The sequence below is a fragment of the Stomoxys calcitrans genome, chromosome 2 (assembly GCF_963082655.1).
Source record: "Stomoxys calcitrans chromosome 2, idStoCalc2.1, whole genome shotgun sequence".
In the NCBI taxonomy this organism is placed as follows: domain Eukaryota; kingdom Metazoa; phylum Arthropoda; class Insecta; order Diptera; family Muscidae; genus Stomoxys; species Stomoxys calcitrans.
Genome location: NC_081553.1, coordinates 122,166,769 through 122,188,354, shown reverse-complemented (window position 1 = coordinate 122,188,354; position 21,586 = coordinate 122,166,769). Strand labels below are relative to the sequence as shown.

Here is a 21,586-nt window from a genome sequence, read left to right as displayed (position 1 = left end):
ATTGTGCGGATGTGTGAGAGCTCGTATTGTCATGGTGAGCAATGATTCATCTTCTCTTGTTCGATATTCGAATTTATCGGTAGACTCCAGGAAAATAAATTGTGGTGCACCGCTCAAAATTGACCGACCGAAATAAGGCGTACCAGTCACCAGTTTTGCTGAAGAAGCAGGCTTCATCTTCGAAGACCCAAACGGTCGATTGTTGTTTTGTTTCGTGCTCATACGTATAGATCCACGATTCGCAACCTGTGACGTTCTTATTATCGTATTTTGTAGCACCGCGCTCGTATTGTTTCAACATTTCCTTGAACTAATCGTGGCGATAAGTTCCTAGACACTTTTTTTGAGCGATTGTCAATTATGCGGAATCCAACGAAAACACACCTTTTTTTACGGCAAGGTGTTCATGCCATATCGAATATATGCAAGAAATGCCAAAGGATGCCTATTTTTTACGGTATGTCACATGAAGATCTTGCATTATAAGTTTACACACGACATCAACTTTCTTCGGTACAACGATCGATCTTAAATGCTATAGCTATACTAGCTCAACCATTGCTGAAATAGAAGCAATATTAACTACGAAGAGTCAGCAGATACGGTTTGCTATTATCAGCAGATTTTTTTCTATGAGTGTGGAGTGACAACTGGTATGAATATAGCTGATGGGGTTGTCGGTGGTACAAATGTTTAGAGGCTGTTCCACTTCTGCCGGTTGCAAAACCAGTGGCCACGTGGGCTGGCATGGACAACAAAAGGGGGATGTCGATGACCGCTGAAGTAATGAAGAACGTGGTTGAGGAGGTGGACCCTATACTTTTTGTGAGGACTCAAAGTGTGCTTAGAGGGATTATATGAAGCAGAACGCAAATTTTCTTTAGGTCGGGTTTAACGTGGTGGTCGACGACAAGCTTGATCCTGCCTTGGTGGTTACACAGCAGAACTACCCGCGGACCAGGCTTGTTATTAACCGCCAACTCAAGCTCAACCTCAGCAAACTTCGCATTCTCCATTCGGATTTAAGGCCGGGTGAGTTCATGATGAAGTCGTATTAGCTCAACGGGAAGACGGCGATGAGCGTCGAGCAGCTTAGGAAGTCGGTACAGCTGATTAGTGCGCGCACGGAAGCCCAAAGTTGATACTCTTCACGCACCCTGAAGTGTAATTCGAGGATGACGAATTAGTTGTTTGAAGAGGATGCCCATATCATGTGGTTTTGGTTCAGGGAGCGCAAGCAAACACAGTGTTCGGTCTATGGGCTTTGACCATAGATAGCGTGATTGCAATATCGGGATCTGCTGTCGGTGTAGTTTAGTGGACATTAGGCCTTGAGTTGTCCAAACCCACTTTATTTTGGGAACGGCTAGTTCTACCGCGAGACAATATAATAATCTCCAGTTCGCGCCTGATATGTTCGCGTTTGTTGGCTAAGGCGATCGCGCGCGTATTTAACTACATGTACCTGCTTACACCATCGCTGAATAATCAAGGCGATAATAGGAATCCTGCAAAGAATTGGATAATGTCCGGAACGGATAACTGAGATGGCACTTGAGGTCGATTGCGAGGCAGTGCTGCCAGAGGCACTGTCTTGAATTGGCGGAACTCTGATATTGCCGTTTGAAAGTCCATGCTATACGGATGGATCAAAGCTAGAGGACAAAGTGGGCCTGGGGTATATATTGAGAACCAAGAAACTGAGATTTGTTTCCGACTGCCTGACCATAATACGGCGCTGCAGGCGGAGGTACGGGCGATCATGGAATGCATGGTATGGTATGGTGTTAACACGAGGACGTTGAGAGTAAACATATTTACAACCAGTTAACTGGTCATTCCGACTGTAACAATCAGGACGGTAAGGTCGCGAATAGTCTTGTAGCGTAAAAAGAGATTAACGCATTTTCTGAGAGTGATACGATCCACATACGGAATATGGAGGAATGAACTTGGCAGTGAAGGTCAGAGCACTGTCGTCAAAAAACATGGTTATTAAATCTCTGGGGAACATATTCTGAATTCAAGAATCGCCCTCTAATATCGCAGATCTCTCAACGAGATGGCAAACATTTTTGGAATTCACAGAGACATCCCAGGGAATTGTAAAGCAGACAAGGCTGGGGATATGGTTCTAGCGACTTTAAAGCTAAGTTTTCAGGATCAGGCCCGAAGGTCAACGAATGACAGATGGTCATAAAGTACGACCGAGATTGGGCCAAAATTATGTGGCCCAATCTCCGTCATGACAGGCCACTGTTTAATCGGAAAACTTGTTGACAGACTGAAGGTTCCAAGTAGCGACTTCTGCAGAAGCTGTGAGGACAACGAGGAAGAAGATACCATAGAAAATCTGCTGTGTGCATGTTCTGCACTGGCAGTCAGAAGGAGTACCACTTTAGGTTTTCATTTCTTTAAGAACTTTTCAGATTTAGCGGATGTGAACATTCGCAAGTTGGGTTTTAAAAGCGATCTAGAATGGTTCAACGGTAGGAACTAGAAGACATCTTTCTTCCCTTGTTCCTGCTGTATCACAATGACGAAAAACGTCTAAGTGAGTCTGATGACAGACTGGCACCTAAACTAAACTGAACCTAACTTAATTTTTAGTATTTAGAATGGCATGGAGCGGATTAATATCCGCACCTACTTTCAACCTAACCTAATTGACAGTAGGCTGTAATGCAAGAGCGACGGAGGACTGATTGCTCGGTCGCGCTGATTTAGGAAATCTATGCCGTGTATGATAGTGTCTCAAATTACCGAGTAGATGCGAGTATTTCCTGACATATCAGATTTATTTTGTTATAATCGTAGATAGAAGCGGCACGTGGGAAGCTGTAGCCAGCATGGAGTTTTCATTTTTGTAGAATGGAGATTGTGAAAAGTTTTGCTTGACTAGCATCTATCGAAGATTAAGCACTGTGCTATTTCCTGCGAGTAGCGATCCGCTAATCTTAGTACTAGACGCAACTTCTTCGATGTGGGTCTCGCGCCATGAAACATAGATCAAAAGGAGTTTTAATTAGTACTCCACTTCTCGACAAAGAGATGAACCTCTATTATCGAATTGACATTCATATGCGGGTTGCTATAACTGCGGGGCGTTGATAGACGAATTGTATTCACCCTTGGGCCTTGCATATATAGGGCGTGATGGCAGTTAAACAATGACATTCCTGGTGTATATAGTTTATATACAGAAACTTTCCGTTTATTTCGATTGCTTAATCAGAATTAAATATTAATTGGTTTAAATATTACAAATTATTTAATTGAAGAAAACTTTTTGGGGGCCCAAAAATGCAAATAGTGAATTTTTGTGGTGCATATGGTAATTTTTATGGTTTCGGAGTTTAATATCTTAAGTTACTTTACAGACTAGCTGGACCGGACCTTTTCCGCTGTGCCTTCTTTCACTCTTCTTCTTTCACGGCCCCTCAGTTACTTCGTCATTTCCTACTCCTAAATCCTCCTTTCCTTTGAACCTCATATATCCATACATAATGACATAATGCCTTGTTTGGGAGTACTTTGGTAGTGGGGTGGCCACCCAGACACCTGGCATAAAAGTAGATGTAAAAATCTTGATCTACTCTTAAATACCTCGAATTTGAGCCCCATATTACCATGGTTAGACAATAATTCCTGTTTATGGGGTGTTTTGGGGGTGAGTTGGAACTCTTGAGACTTGATTCCAAAAGTGGGTATCAATTACGCTGTTTACTCTTAAAGTGCTTTCATTTGAACTTCATATTACCATGGTAGGTAAATATGTACGATTGGAGGGTTTTTAGGATGGGTGGCAGGTTTATTTTATACTCTCAAATAACTTTCATTGAACCCCCTATTGTAGAAAATGTTATATATATCCATTTGGTGGGTTTTGGAGGTAGGGCGGTTTTCGTTATTATAAGAGTTCAACCTTCCCTAGAATCGTCCAAAAAATCTCCAAGATCTGGCGTTTTTTAAAATTAGAGTAAGGGGGAGGTTCCGTCCCCTTTTAGATATAAAAAAAGAACTTCAGAAAATTTCACTACGGGATCATTCTAAACCATCTGTTCAGCCGTATTGAGTCTATAAGGGTTCATATCTATTTAGGGAATTATATTTAGTGTCGCCGTTCTCTTGTTTTGTTTTATTTCTCGAATTAAAAAAAAAAATATTGTTTAACTATTTAAAAAGTTTTTGATAATGGTTCACTTATTTTTGAATTCAACCAACACCCTGGAGATGTTCCCTATGCATGTATTACTTGCTTCGATATTTGCAATACGAAAATACAAAATCATTCCATTTTCTTTAATATGCAATTTTTAAAAATAGAGTTTCTCCCTGGTACGATTTAGCCATATTTAGTAGAATTTTTGAATTGGTTTAATAAAATACAATAACATTTTAATTGGCACAACATCAAATATTGACAGTGAATGCTTGCCACAGTCTAGAGATTAATGAAATATTTATTTTAATGTTGCTATTGCTGTTGCTGCTGCTGATATTTTTACAGATGAACATCAAAGGCTAGACCTGATTTTTAAATCGATAAAATTTCAACTATTGTGATGTAGCCGAGTGGATTTAAAATCAATTTGCTGGACCATAGACTCAAAGGATCATGATGTATATATGTGTGTATGTGATGGATTTTAACCTCAGTGTGAATGTACACATGTGATAGCTTTTAATAGCCAGACTGACAGACAGCAATCTGGTTTGGTTGACCACTGGCATTGAACTAAGTGTCTGGACAAAATGTTTAATTTTAGTTTTTTCGCTTTCGTTTTTCTTTTTTTTCTATTTTGTTGGACCATTGTGTTTACTCACTGTCTACCATTTCGATTGTCATAGAAAAAAATGTAAAGGCTTCAAAACCAATAATGACAGTACCAGACTGGTTCCTTTATCCCCTAAACTCTTACTCCCACTCTCACTATCATGGACTGATGGTATGTGCCACATGCTTGTTTGGCTGTCATTCGATTGGATAAAATCAAAATTGAAAGCACTTGTCGATGATTTGGTCGATATGAACACAATATGTGACTGCCTCTATAGCAACCACAGCTGCTAACCCCTTCCCCGGGAAGACTCAGTGGATAGATCCATTAGAGAATACATTGAAGAAATGTACTCCTATGTAAAAAATATAAATTTGTGGATACATATATTTGTGTCATTACTTCTGTTTTCATATATGTTTCACAGATTTAAATATAAATTATTTAGTATTAAAAAAAAAACATATCTCTTTTCAGCAATACTAATATTCTTCTAAAATCTTCTGAGAGATCAAGAAGTAAAATCGGTCTATAAGGGTTTATATTTACTTATGGAACCGTCTGAACCGTATTTTGCATGGGTGATGGAGGGCATAAATGGACTTCACATACTAAAATTCTGATGTTAACTTATCGATGGTGTATTTCTCAGTATGGCTGTAGAGTATTGCTAGGTATTGATCTGTAGATGGATTTTTGAGATGCCGTCCACCAGACCACAACATCATTTACCATAATGGGACTGAAAACTGCAGTATAAAGCTAAGATCTGATATGTAGTTTAACCTCCAACGATTGTCAATAACATTCTTGCAGGTGTATAGCAAAGCACACAATTACATCCCATCTTAAGGGGACATTTGCCATCATGACTACCATATATTGGGTTGCCCAAAAAGTATTTGCGGATTTTTTAAAAGAAAGTAAATGCATTTTTAATAAAACTTAGAATTAACTTTAATCAAATATACTTTTTTTACACTTTTTTTTAAAGCAAGCTAAAAGTAACAGCTGATAACTGACAGAAGAAAGAATGCAATTACAGAGTCACAAGCTGTGAAAAAATTTGTCAACGCCGACTATATGAAAAATCCGCAATTACACCTGCGGAAAAAATGTTGTGTTACAGACGAATTTTTGTATGGTTTTAAAATACTGAACAAATATTTCTCTCAATACATTTGTTAATGTTTATATGATGAATGGATAGGATAATTGCTTTGTAGACTGTAAAATCTCTGCTATGGAAAATTTGACTACAATTATCTCTCGCCTCAGTATGTCTGCAACATTTTACTCCTGCTGCTTTCTATTGCAGATTATGTCTACATTCAATAGATTACGGCATTCCATAGAAATGCATCCGTATTTTCAGTTTTAAAGCCATAACAATTGTGATGATGAAAGACTTGAGTATTTCTATGGCACTGAAACATTTTTCACACACAGGCGTTTTTTTTATATTTATTAGAAAGTTCGTCAACGAGTATTTTCGCTATTGTTTTTAATGAAATACAACAAATCTTTGTTTTGACTAAATTGCTTATATTTTGTTGTTGTTGTTATAAACATACATGCCAACACATGTTGAAAGATCAGTTGATGGTTTTTGTTGCGTTTTCCATCGAAACTCCTTTCCAAGCACCACATATTTATGATTTCAGCCTAAGGTCATTATTATTTTTATATACGTTTTTGTTTTCCTTTTATAAATTTTGCTACTCTGACCCTCACATTTGTTCAATGTCCAATGTTTGCTGTGAACGTTCATTCATGAACTCGTGCCCAGACAGGTATGAACATTTACGGAAAATTTATGATTTTCACGGTTTTTTTTTTATTTTTATGTTTCATTTTTCCATGTTTTCATATATGTTTTAAAACTCGTGGAGGGAAGTTTTTCTGGCGTTGGTTTAAATTATGAGTTAAAAAATTCTATAAATAGATTTGGTTTAGTTTCATACGTAATACACTTACACATACATTATTCAAAAAATATTCTTGTCTACAAACATTTTCATAATTTTGGAAGAACTTTGGTGTCCGCGATGAATAACAACATTTTCTGAAAGATTTTTACGCAATTGAACTTCCGTTTGAGTCGTGAAACACTCTTCTACGATATCATTGGGCAATCCATTGTGTTTGCGGATGTTTTAGCAATTCTTCGCGGCGACACTATACAGTATCAAATCGATGCGATATTCACCGATTTCAGAAAAGCCTTTGATAAGTCACGGCCTTCTGATTTTCAAAATTGACAAATTGGGGTTTACACCTTCCCTTTTGAACTGGGTATCATCATATATATCCTAAAGGATTTAAAAAGTTGTTTATAAAGGAATTTTATCCCATCCTATATTTGCCTCATGTGGTGTTCCTAAGGGAAGTCATATAGAGCCGATTCTATTCGCACTATATCTTAATGACCTATCAGCACCTGCCGAGTTTTAATGTATGCCGACGATGCTAAGCTTTTTTTCTCCTATTACTTCTGCAATGGATTCTGCTGTCCTCCAGAGAGATGGCGAAACATTTGCTGGTAACTCTCGGCTAGGGTTTTTGGATAATACTTATCTTTATCCTTAATTTGTTTGCCGGATTTTGTTAAATATCCAGATCTAGAAAGCTTGCTACTTGGTCGAATAAAATTGGCTGGGCAGATGAACATGTAATGTGTGACATGACAAACATCTGCAGCGTAACTGAAAATTTATTTGAATGATTTAAATGTAAAAAATGTATGATAATAATCAATTCACTTTTGTTCGATTTGCTTTTATCTTGACTATTGATCTGAGTCGGTCAAAAAACGAGTTGCAAAATGAAGAAATGAAATGGAAAACATGATTTTTTAGGCATTCTTCGTTTATACGTGCTTTATACGACAATGCCGGGTCTTGTTGGCACCACGCCCACGGCTCCAAAGCAGCTACCAAAATATTTTCCCGATAATAAGTTGTATTATCTCTAACGCTAGGTTCGATAAAAGCGATTGGAGGAGAGATTATCAGCGGTTACAGCTTCTAATGCCATCACTGAGATGGAAAATTACTTCAGATGGGCGGTTATAGACTCAAATTCTTGTACGTACGCTTGGTTAAATGAACAAATGAAGGTATTCCTTATGCTATAAGTTAAACAAAAAAATTTCTTGTGGGAGTAGTTGTTCTCGCACATTTAAATACCTACCCAACAATGTAGGTATGGGCCATAGAAATTCTTGTTATTTGTTCGGGTATCTGTTATAATACATATCAGCATTTTTCTACACATAAAGTAAAACCAGTAAAAAGGCATTAAGTTCGACCGGGCCGAACTCTGGATACCCACTACCTCGGGTATATATGTAAACCACATTTCGTCATAATCCAATGAAAAATGCGTAATTTATGCCCCCATAGCAGCTATATCGAAATATGATCCGATTTGGACCAAATTCGTCACGGACATTGAGTGGTCTAATACGAATAAGTGCAAGTCATTGTTCAATTTTTAATTGTAAAATATTGGTCTTTTTGGTAGCTATATCCAAATATAGATCGATCTGGGAGTTATGTCAAATTGAAGAGGATGTCGAAGGTCCTAACATAACTCACTGTACCAAATTTTGGCGAAATCGGACTATAAATGCGTCTTTTATGGGCCCAAGACCTTAAACGAGAGATTGGTGTATATGACAGCTATATCTAAATCTGGACCGATCTGGGCCAAGTTGCAGAAAGAAGGCCTAGCACAACTCACTGTCCCAAATTTCGGCGACATCAGACAATAAATGACCTTTTTATGGGCCCAAAACCTCAAATGAAGAGATCGGCCTATACGGCAGCTATATCCAAATCTGGAACGATCAGGGCCAAATTGGTGAAGGATGTTGATTGGCCCAACACAACTCACTGTCCAAAATTTCAGAAAATCGGATAATAAATGTGGCTTTTATTGGCCTAAAATCCTAAATCGGCGAATCGGTCTATATGGGGGCTATATCAAGATATAGTCCGATATGCAAATTTTGCCCATGAACATTCCACTAAGGAACAGAGATAAACTTCTCACATATCAATGAGTGCAGTCCGATTCAAGTTTAAGCTCAATGATAAGCGGCCTCCTTTTTATAGCCGAGTATCTATATATCTTCTGTAGCGTGTTTTCAACAGACAGACAGACGGACATGGCCAGATCGTCTTAGATTTTTACCGACGATCAAGAATATATGTACTTTATAGGCTCGTAAATTGATTTTTCGATGTGTTGCAAACGGAATGACAAAATGAATATACTCCCATCCTTCGGTGGTGGGTATAAAAAAGCCTTAACTGGGGATCTGGGCTTTGTGTTTTGAGAACTCGAGGTCTTTTTTCAATTTTGTAATACCTATTTGACCGTTTACCGTTTAGATTGATATATCGTGTCCAAATTTCACTATGAAAACGCATCTACGATATGTCCGCTTTACAAGAAAAAAAGAAAATTTCGGTATTAAAGCTAGTTTTTTTAATAAAGACTAATCAATGAAAATCCTTTTTTTGAAAAAAAAATGCAAAAAATCTACTTTGGCAGCCTCAACAATTTTTCGAAATGACGAGGTGACAAACTTCAGAGACCTGCCAAGAGGCGCGCGGACCTAGTTGGTTCCTTGAAATTAGGAACATGATCTCGAAAACATCTCAGCTCTAGTTATTTAAAAACGTTATCTCTATCCGTTCTACAATGGAATATATTTTTCTAGTTTATTTCGCTTGGGCTGACTAACCATACCGAAAGCCTTCCATATATGAAGAGTCGCGAGGGCCGTCCTAACACAACTTGAACTGGCTGAGACCTGCCAAGTAGTGTCCCCGATCGCTGCGATATATGTGCAAAGCATACATCTGTCTGTTCAAGTAGTGTCCCCGATCACTGCGATGTATGTGCAAAGCATACATCTGTCTGTTTATTATCCAAAGTCTTACATATTTTGCAGGGATACCAACTTCAGACATGATAAAAAAATTCCGTTGAACGTAATGGACCTTCGAAAACTTTCTTGTGGTCAACAATTATACAGAAGACGCAGATCTTCCTTTAATGAATGTTTCAATATTTAATATGGTCTATATTTCTACGTTACTAGTCTAAACCCTCAGAGCGCAATTGCTTAGAACAAGAAAGGAAGATTTTGTAGGTTCCATATCGCTTTCGCCTGTCATGACGGAAACCATGACTGTGACGTCTGTTCAAGCCAATGACAGCATAGCAGTAGACATCTTCAAGTCCAGATGAGGCCACATAGTTTTGGAATGCTCACATCCCCCTCTTTGTGACCATCTATCATTCGTTGTCCTTAGGAACTGGTCCTGCAAACTTAGCTTACATGTTGCTAGAGGCATACCCACAGATACCAGTGTCCCTTCAATTTGTAGTTCCTAGTCTCGCAAGCTCGTCTGCTTTGAATTTCCTGGGATATTTCTGTGGCGCGGCACCCAGAACTGGTGAATTTTGAACTGTTCAGCCAGCTCGTTGAGAGATCAGCGACAGTCGAGGGCGGTTTAAGTGTTCAGAAATACATTCTCCAGAGATTTAATGGCTGCCTGGCTGTCTGAGAAGATATTTATGCCAATGAGATGTGACATAAAATTCAGTGCATCAGATGGTGTAGTCCTCAGTCCGCCTTTGATGCATAATCAAGTCATCCTTTGGATCCGGTTAAGTATTGAGCAGTAGGTGGACTTTTGAAGCGCCGTCCACCAGACCACAACACCATATAGCATTATAGGTCTGACAAGTATCGTCCTCAGTGCGCCTTTGATGCATAAACAAGCCATCCTTTAGATCCGGTTAAGTATTAAGCAGTAGATGGACTTTTGAAGCGCCGTCCAACAGACCACAAAACTATATAGCATTAGAGGTCTGACAACTGTAGTACATGCCAAATGCATGACACGCGGTCTAAATCTTCAACTTTTGCCATTGGCTCTCTTGCAGGCGTATAGGGCAAGAGTGGCCTTTCTTGCCTTTTCCAAAATGTTGGATTTGAAGTTCAATTTCCTGTCAAACATCCAGGTATTTTGTGCTTTCTGAAAATGGAACATTCTCTCCACCCAAGGAGACAGGTTCCACTGTAGGCAACTTGTATCTCCTACTGAAAGGAACTACTTCTGTCTTGCACTGATTTTTACCTAAACCACTTTCGGTAGCCCACTTTACTGTTTCACATAGAGCTTTCTGAAGTATATCTTATTGAATATTGAAGTAATAAATACATTAAATTATGTGCTAAATAATTTTTCCCAAAAAATTTCCGACTCTGGATAAAGCTTTTTTATTAAAAACTTTTTTTAATTTTCTAATACAAACCAGTATTTTGTCTCCCTTTCGAAGGCCAATGTCATTGACACTTTCACTTGATAAACTGGCCGTTTAACAATCTTTTTCTCTTCGAACGATGATCATGGTCCGCGTAATTTTGCGCTTATGACATATGTGCGATATGAATCATTTGTTAATTATATTTTATAATCAAACAATTGTTTTTGTAAACTTTTTTGTTGTCATAGACAGCACGATGTTGTCTATGTTTATGGTGTTTTTTTTTGTGAGTTCTGCATAAATTTTGTGCTACACCACCGCCGCCACCTTTCATTTATTGTCTATTAAATGTTTATTTATTTTAACAAGTGTTGCGTTTCAATGACCTCGACATTGACAATTGCTGGCTGTGAAGTTGTTTTTCAAATTGTTTTTTGTTTTTATTTTGAGTTTTTGAATTTGTTCATGACAAGCAGTTCTCATAACTAAAACAATTAACTTTTTGTTTTTTTGATTTTTGTTAGTTTTCAATTTTTTCACCGATTATTATGATTATTATTTTGTCTTTTTAGGTCACACATCGTACAACGGGGCAAGTTATGGTCTTGAAAATGAATCAATTACGAGCGAATCGACCAAATATGCTGAGAGAAGTACAACTTCTCAACAAATTGTCACATCCAAATGTATTAAGGTGAGTGTTATAAAGTTAAACGTTAAAACAAAAAATAATTACAAATTTAACTTGGAAAAATACGTGGTATGAGTCATTCACAAAAAACGTATGGGAATTTTAGTAATGGCAATCTCAAAAAAGGTATTTGCGTTGGAAACAAAAATCAATTGACTAGCTTATTAAAAAACAAGTAAGAGCGTGCTAAGTTCGGCCGGGCCGAATCTTCTATACCCTCCACCATGGATCGCATTTGTCTATGCGCTGTATCTCCTTTCACGCAAACAAAGAAAGAAGTTATAGTCCGATTCGAACCATAAAAGAATGCTGAGCATCGTAGAAGTAATTGTGTAATATTTCAGTTCATTCGGGTAAGAATTGCGCCTTGTAGGGGCTCAAGAAGCAAAATCGGGAGATAGGTTTATAAAGAAGATGCATCAAGCTATTGATCGATTCAGACCATATTAGACACGTACGTTGAACGTCATGAGAGAAGCCATTGTACAAAATGTCTGCCAAATCGGACGAAAATTGCGCCCTCTAGAGGCTCAAGAAGTCAAGACCCAAGATCGGTTATAAGGCAGCTATATTAGTTTAGGTACCGATTTGCGCCATACTCAACACAGTTGTTGGATGTCATAACAAAACGCCTCATGCCAAATTTCAGCAAAATCGGATGAGAACTGCGCCCTCTAGATGCTCAAGAATATTTCAGTTCATTCGGGTAAGAATTGCGCCTTGTAGGGGCTCAAGAAGCAAAATCGGGAGATAGGTTTATAAAGAAGATGCATCAAGCTATTGATCGATTCAGACCATATTAGACACGTACGTTGAACGTCATGAGAGAAGCCATTGTACAAAATTTCTGCCAAATCGGACGAAAATTGCGCCCTCTAGAGGCTCAAGAAGTCAAGACCCAAGATCGGTTATAAGGCAGCTATATTAGTTTAGGTACCGATTTGCGCCATACTCAACACAGTTGTTGGATGTCATAACAAAACACCTCATGCCAAATTTCAGCAAAATCGGATGAGAACTGCGCCCTCTAGATGCTCAAGAACTCAAAACTCAAGATCGGTTTATATGGCAGCTAGACCAGGTTATGAACCTATTTTTACCACACTAAGCACTGTTTTTGGAAGTCATATCAAAACACTTCGTGCAAAATTTCAGACAAATCGGATAAGAACTGCGCCCTCTAGCGGCTCAAGATTCAAGATCGGTTTATATGGCAGCTCTACCAGATTATGAACCGATTTACACCATAATTAGAGCAGTTGTTGAAAGTGATACCAAAAAACCACGTGCAAAATCTCAGCCAAATAGGACTGGAATTACGCCCTCTAGAGGCTCAAGAATTCAAAACCCAAGATCGGTTTATACGGCAACCATATCAAAACATGGACCGATTTACACCATAATTAGAGCAGTTGTTGGAAGTGATACCAAAACACTACGTGCAGAATTTCAGTCGAATCGGACGAGAATTGCGCCCTCTAGAGGCTCGAGAAGTCAAGACCCAAGATCGGTTTATATGGCAGCTATATCAAAACATGGACCGATTTACACCATAATTGGAGCAGTTGTTGAAAGTGATACCAAAACACCACATGCAAAATTTCAGTCAAATCGGACGAGAATTGCGCCCTCTAGAGGCTCGAGAAGTCAAGACCCAAGATCGGTTTATATGGCAGCTATATCAAAACATGGACCGATTTACACCATAATTGGAACAGTTGTTGGAAGTGATACCATAACACCACGTGCAAAATTTCAGTTAAATCGGATGAGAATTGCGCCCTATAAAAGCTCAAGAAGTCAAGACCCAAGATCGGTTTATTGTCAGCTGTATCAAAACATGGACGAATTTAAACCATAATTAGCGCGGTTGTTGGAAATGGTACCAAAACACCATGTGCAAAATTTCAGTCAAATCGGACGAGACTTGCGCCCTCTAGAGGCTCAAGAAGTCAAGACTTAAGATCGGTTTATATGGCAGCTATATCAAAACATGGACCGATTTAAACCATACTTAGCACAGTAAACACTTCGTGCAAAATTTCAGTCAAATTGGACGAGAATTGCGCCCTCTAGAGGCTCAAGAAGTCAAGACCCAAGATCGGTTTGTATGGCAGCTATATCAAAACATGGACCCATTTACAATCCCAACCGACCTACACTAATAAAAAGTATTTGTGCAAAATTTCAAGCGGCTAGCTGTACTCCTTCGAAAGTTTGCGTGCTTTCGGCAGACAGACGGACGGACGGAAGGACATGGCTAGATCGACTTAAAACGAAATGACGATCAAGAATATATATACTGTATGAGGTCTCAGACGCATATTTCGAGGTGTTACAAAAAATATAAAAAAAAACAAGTAAAAGCGTGTTAAGTTCGGCTGCGCCGAATCTTATATACCCTCCATCAGGGATTGCTTAGTCAAGTTCTTTGGACGTTTTCTCTTTATAGGCAGAAACTAAAAAAGAATAATGGGAGGTCATTACAAATAATCCCCATGATTTTTTTATATGCTTGGATAAGAATTGTGCTCTTTAAAGGCTCAAGAATTATATTCGGGAGATTGGTTTATAGGGGAGCTATATGTATCTATAATTTGTACGTCTTGAGTCCAATCGGAAGAAATATTCTTTACACAGTATACCTTGAATATCCAAAAATGTCCATAAAAAAAAAATAATAAAAATATTAAGAAAGTGATTTTGCTTTTGTTACTTGATCCGATCACTTCAAAAACTCGTACTTAACGAGGAAATGGCTTCTAACAATATTTGTAAGACTTTCACCCTCTAACATTTGCGCAAATAAAGTTTGATTTTTTTAAGAGCTATAGGCGAGTTTTTCGGAGGAACACATAAAATGCAGAAATCTTTATTTGAGTCGATACCACGGTCCTGTAATTAATGTTGGAAGATTATTTCATGCAAATGTTGAACGTGACTGCGCCTTAAATGATTCATCCGCTTAGTCCAATTTTGACATACTCTTTCCAACATTTCGGCCGGTATCTCACGAATAAATGCTTCAATGTTGTCTTCCAATATGTCAATTGAAGCGGGCTTGTCTGTATAGACATGAGCTTTAACATAGCCCCACAGAAAAAGGCTAAAGGCGTCAAATCGCATAATCTAGGCGGCCGGTCCCGAACGTGAAATAAAATGTTCACTGAACTCGCCTCTTAATGAGTCCATTGTTACGAGTGCTGTGTGGCATGTAGCACCGTCTTGTTCAAACCACATGTCATGCAAGTCAAGATCTTGTATTTTGGGCAACAAAAAGTTTGATATCATCTCACGATAGTGCTGATCATTCACAGATTCGCATCATCTTTGAAGAAGTACGGTCCAATGATGCCACCAGCCCATAAACCGCACCAAACTGTGACTTTTTCTGGATGCATTGGCAGCTCTTGCAATGCTTCTGGCTGATCTTGACTCCAAAAACGACAATTCTGCTTATTTACGTACCCATAGAGCCAAAAATGAGCTTTGTCGCTGAACACAATTTTTCGATAAAAAAAGTGGATCTTCGGTCAACTTTCCAAGATCTCATCCATCAGAAATTCTGCGTGTGTAAGATGATACATGGTTAAATTATAGACCAAACTGAAGATATTTGACAGTGAAACAACAGCGTGAGCTGTTCAAACCAGTGTTGCCAATAAGATGAAAACTTACAAATTCACCCTTTATGTGCACGTAAAACTTCAAGGTAATACAAATCCTTTTATTTATTGAAGATCGTTTACCTTCATGACCTTTATCTTTCGTTTTTACTAAATAACTGTTAAATTAAACCCCCTTTGTTGATTATGCTCTCATTACACTCTATTTAAAATCTCCTCAACGCTGGACGTGCTCAAGGTTATCTAAAATTAGAGCATACAAATTGTATGCAAATAAATAATCACATTTTTCAAATTTGATGTTAAAATTCTCACATAAGTGTTAAACGAAAGTTTTATTTTTTCATTTATTTTTTAACTTATGTTGATAATGAATAAATGTGATTTGTTTATTTGCTGCCTATAGGCGCTGAAGTAAGTGGCACAAGTTTATTGATGTGTTCTTCACTGACTCAGTTGTTTATATTTGATATGGATTAAATGAACAAAATAACAACAAATAATTGCAAATATAAGTGCATTTGCAAGTGGATCATTGGTATATGTGGTAGAAAGATGCAAGAGGATGCTAGATAAGATTTTAGTACGTTCATATATTAAAAATGTATTGAGGTCATCCTTGATATGGTGAAGAAAATTGTTACAAGTTTAATTTTATGATAAGAAACCGCCAGAATATGTGATAATTCCAAGGACATACTTATTAATCTGATCACTGAGTTGATCTACAAGTTGTTGTGCCGTAATTTTAAATTAATGTTACTATAATAACTATTATAGGCTTAAATGATGCACAATGTGTGCAAGTAATTTTAAAAATACATCTGGTAATACTTGCCCGCAATCATTTTTCTTATAACAAGAAAAACAAAAGAATTGCAAGAAACTGTTAGCAAAAGAGGAAATCTAGGGACTTGACCGTTCTCTATTTGCTATTTAAAGTTTATAGTTATTATTACCACCACCGTAGATTGAAGCGGGGCTAACTGCCAGAAATAAGTGCAGTTTCCGGTTAAGCGATAATGCGGAAGAATTATTAGAGTGCGAATACATATGCAAATTCATATATATTTTTTGGAGAATCGGAAAAGAAATTTGAAAACACAGATATTCGTTTCATCGAATGTAGGTTTAGAAAACGCTAAAAAATGTTTGCATATCTTATGCAAACTGCATATGTTTCCATATTTTGCATATATTTGCATATTTTGCATATATTTTGCATATTTTGCACATATTTTGTGCATATTTGTTGACTAAAAAACGCCAGTAATCGAAGATGGCTTAACCGATTTAAGCCTTATAATAACTCAAAAATAGGAACCTGATGTTAAGTTTGAGGTGAACCGCCCAACCCAAAAGGACTTTGATATATTGGGACAATATCTGATTCAAATGTAAGGTATTTGGACACATGTCATCTAGACTTGACCGATGGGTATCTAAAATTTGGCTCTACAGAATACTTAGATATTGTTTAGCACTAGAAAGACCAACAGGTCGTACAAATATGTTTTTTTTTGTTCAAAAATGTATGTAGCGGGTAAAAAATACGGCTTTTATGGGCTTAAAACCTTAAATCGGGAGATCGGTCTATATGGGAGCTATGATAAGATATAGACCGATCTATACCATGTTTGGCACAGATATCAACAATCTAAACACAACTCGTTGTGCCAATTTACAGCGAAATCGGAAAATAAATACCTTAAATCGGGAGATCGGTCTATATGGGAGCTATGCTAAGATAAAGATCGATCTAAAGCATATTCGGCACAGATATCTAAACACAACTCGTTGTGCCGAATTTCAGCCAAATCGGGTAATAAATACGGCTTTTATGGTCTAAAAACCTTAAATTTGCTCCAAGTAGGACCAAAACCACGATACATTACAAATGCGGAACGCAAATTTTAAAAAATCTGATCAACTTAAATAATAAGATCAGTCTATATAGGAGCTATACTAAGATATAAACCGATCTGAACCATATTTAGCAAAGATATCTGGGATTTTAACACAATTCGTTGTGCCAAATTTCAGCCGAATCGGATAATAAATGTGGCTTTTTTAGGCCTAAGAGCCTAAATCGGAAGACCGGTACAAATTTGGGCCTAGTAGGTTCTTAGGATACAATTAGAGAAAAATGAGTTTAAAGAGGACATGTATACCCACAAAAGTACTTAGAACCCAAACAATTAAATCATTTAAGGTTCTAAACGTATCTATTTTGACTCGTACATTTTGCACACAATTTGCATATATCAGATATGACGACAAAATTAGTTTTCTTACACCAAATAATGCCTAAATACAAATTTTGGTCAACATCGGTCCATAAACAAAAAGTGCATATATTGTATATCCGCTCTCTACTAATTATGTAGGAAATATCTTGAAATGGATATTAGCAACGCTATGTAAAACTCTTTCAAGTCATGCAAAATAATTAGCGAAATGACGAGATATGTTTTCTTTTTTAATTTTTATTGAAGACGTGAATTTTTCCAATTTCAGATAATTTCCCATAGAAAAAACTTTCACATTGGTACGATTTAGTTTCATATTAAAACAAAATTTGAGATGTCAAAGCTTTTGCAGCTATGCGGCATTTTCAGTTAAGCGATATTTCACTTTGCATTGAATAACACTTAAAATGAATGGCTCTTTCCATCAAATTTCAGTTGAGTGGTACTTTTCAATAAAGCATATTACAGTTATGCGATTTCGACTGTAAGCACGAAATATTGTGTCGTGCTACAGCCACCATAATTGGTTCAATCTTTTAATTTCAGTTAGTACAATTGATTTCTTGGTCTTGTGTTAGAAAACAAATAAATGAACCTAGAAGGCCACTATTTTACTGCACCTTTTAGGGGTTTAAGAAATCATATTGACATACATGAGGATTAAGTAACAACATTGTAACAATGTGAAACATATTTTGTATAAAAAAATCTCGTTATAGCGATTCAAATGGCATAGCGCCAATGCGTATATGTTTAAGTTGAGGCTACAGTCAAATTGGACCCAGGCGTTCAGCATCATAGGAGGACATCCACACTTCTGCGCCACGGTGTCCACCATACGGTTATCAATACAATTCAAATGATTGATATTCTCTGATATAAGTAAGACGTACCCATTTATCCTTATGACCTTTGTAGTTTAACAACAATAGACAATTTTCGGTTGGGTCATTTTCAGAGTACCAAACCAAATTTCTCATCCAACTATTTCCCTCTCTCGTGAACTTCATACGCCGGGGATGTGTCGTATTAAAATTTATCAGTCTCCCGGAGGTCATCGGTTTTTGATACCTTTTTCCTTTTTAACACCGCTCCCCAACAATTTACATCACTAGAGACAGCCCGTCGTTCATACGACGACGATATTCTTCACCAATGCAGATGAATCCAGAAACTTTACGAAGAATCTTTCTCTCAAACACTCAAATCATCCCCTCGACTGCCTTTCCAAGTACCTATGCATCGAAACCATAAAAAACGGCTGTGACAATGTAAAAAATGACAATTATTTGTTTTAGTTTTGTTCTTTTTGGATTTTGTTTTGAGCCTCTAGAGGGCGCAACTCTCTTCCGATTTGACTGAAATTTTGCACATAGTGTTTTAATATCACTTCCAACAATTGAGCTGAGTCTTGACTTCTTGAGCTTCTAGAGGGCGAAATTCTTATCCGATTTGGCTGAAATTTTCCATGACGTGTTTCGTTATGAATTCCAACAACTGTGTCAAGTATGGTCTAGATCAGTCCATATCCTGATATAGCCACCATATAAATCGATCTCTCGATTAGACTTCTAGCCTCTAGAAGCGCTAGGCACAATTCTTATCCAATATGGTTCAAATTTTGCATATGTCGTTTTGGTATGACTTCCAACAACTGTTCCAAGTATGTTAAATCTAAATCGGTATATAACCTGATATATCTGCCATATAAACCGATCTCCCAGTTTGACTTTTTGAGACTCTGAATGGAGCATTTATTACTCGATTTGCCTAAAATTTTGGAGGTGGTGTTTTTCTATGACTGGTGTTTTTTTATTGGAAAAAGTCATTTAAAAAACTTGACAAATGCGATCCATGGTTGATGGTATATAAGATTCGGTCCAGCAATTTATATACTTTTGCATGCACTCAAACCAATTATCGAAGCACTTTTTCCACTCCGATTGAGACACCTCCAAAACATGTGTATTGTATGCCTTGACAGCATCTTCTAGCGACGAAAATTGTTGACTACGCATTCTTATTTTAATGTGCGGCCAATTGGGTGCCAAGTCAGGGCTGTACAGCGGATGACCCATTAATCCGACGTTTTGATCGGCCAACAATTCTACGTTATGATCGCCAACTTTGTTGATCTTATAAACGTATTTTCAAGCACCGTGATCATATTTTTTTAACATTTCTTGTCTGCACGATCCTCTGTTTGAGCGGTTGTCAAATTGTGCGGAATCCAACGATAATAAACTTTTAACCTTAACGGCAAAGTGTTCATACAATATCAGATTTATGCTTGTGGAAGAAATGCCTCAGGATGCCTCTGTCTCATGGTATCACATGGCGATCTTGCATTACGGCAAGATCGCCTTTGTGCATCGATTTTAATTTTGGTACATGATTTGGATTGGTGACAAAATTTACAATGACTATGCTGCGGTATGCGTCTTCATACGATAATTCAGTTAAAAGTTATACAGTTTGGAATTAAAAAAAGCGAAAAAGCGTATTTTTTGCATTTTTTGGTCAGAAAAAGGATTTTCATTTATAAGTCTTTATTGAAAATAGTTGCTTAAATATCTTTACTTTTTTTTTCTTTTTCAAAGAAGACATATTGTAGATGCGTTTTAAGTGAAGTCAACTTAAGCAGGTGGTATGTAAAGTTCAAAATAGGCAATTTTTTTTCTTCAAAAATTGTAAAAACCCCGAATTCTCAAAATGCAAAGCTGAGATTAATTTTTTACACCAAACAGTAAGACCTCTACACCTTTTTGTTGAACATTGTTCAGATCGAACCATATTTGGATATAGCTGCCATATAGACCGTTCTCGCAATATAGAGTATTGTATAGAATATTGTGTAGAGTATCTGGTGCACATTCCTTATATGGCCAATCTGGACGATATTCCGGGGGGTGTCAAAACGCACTGTTTTAAATTTCATCAACTGGTCCTTTTATGGGCTCAAAACTCTATTTCGGAAGATCGGTCTATATGGTAGCCATATCCGAATATCGTCCGATCTGGATGATATTCAACAAAAAGGTTTAGAAGTCTTTCGGAACTCATTGTGCCAAACTTCATCGAAATAGGATTAAAAATGCTCCTTTCATAGGCTCATTACACAATATCAGGAGATCGGTATATATGGCTGCTATATCCAAATATGGTCCGATCTGTATGTATGGACACTGTGCCAAGCGTGTTCTGGTTTTATGAGATCAGAAGGTCAGGTTTATATACAAAGAAAACGGAATCATCAAAAAAAATTTGAAAAATGTTTTTATACCCACGATATCTGCAAAATTATAAATACCCAGCTTTTGGGTATGAATGGGTAAATACCCGGGTATTTTCTCAATTTACCGGGTAAATAACTTTTGGGTATTTACCATCTCTAGTTATAAACTGTTATACAACAACGTCAATGACATCGGGAGATGCTTATCTCACACCATCGTTTAAGCTTTCTATCTAACAAATACAGTGATATTTAACTAGATTCGTGTAAGAATGCTGTCACCATGCAAATGATCACCGTTCTGTCGGAACTCTTTTAACTCACCTGTTTTAATGCATGCTCTGTTCTTAGTTATATATTTTAATGTTAGACACGTGATGCATGTGGTTTTATATATGCATTTTTTGTTGTTGTGAAATATGAATGTGGATCAATATTATGGCTCTTGTAAAGCCTATTTAAATGAGAACAACTATTGTAAAATTTTCATTTCTGCGCCAACTCTTTTTTAATAAAGCCACTTAGCGGAACATTGATCTGGTTTTCATTTTTGGAAGGCACTGATGTAAAAGTAAATCAAATATACCGTAAAATAAAATAAATTATGTATACAGTCATTGTGGCATACACCATTCGGAGGACAGTACTCGCGAGCTGCCTTGCAAGTTCCCGAACAAAAAAAAATATTATAAAAAAGAGAATAAAATTCAAATTCT

General features: G+C 37.3%; 1 protein-coding gene across 2 annotated transcripts in view; it reads left to right on the top strand.

Moving 5' to 3' along the window:
* Positions 1-21,586, top strand: part of LOC106082348 (serine-rich adhesin for platelets) — a 530,048-nt gene that overhangs the window by 341,942 nt on the left and 166,520 nt on the right. For both annotated transcript variants that reach the window (XM_013244808.2, XM_059362235.1), the window contains one exon: positions 11,642-11,763. In XM_013244808.2, the coding sequence (XP_013100262.2) occupies positions 11,642-11,763 (122 nt within the window). The remainder of the gene's footprint in view (positions 1-11,641; positions 11,764-21,586) is intronic.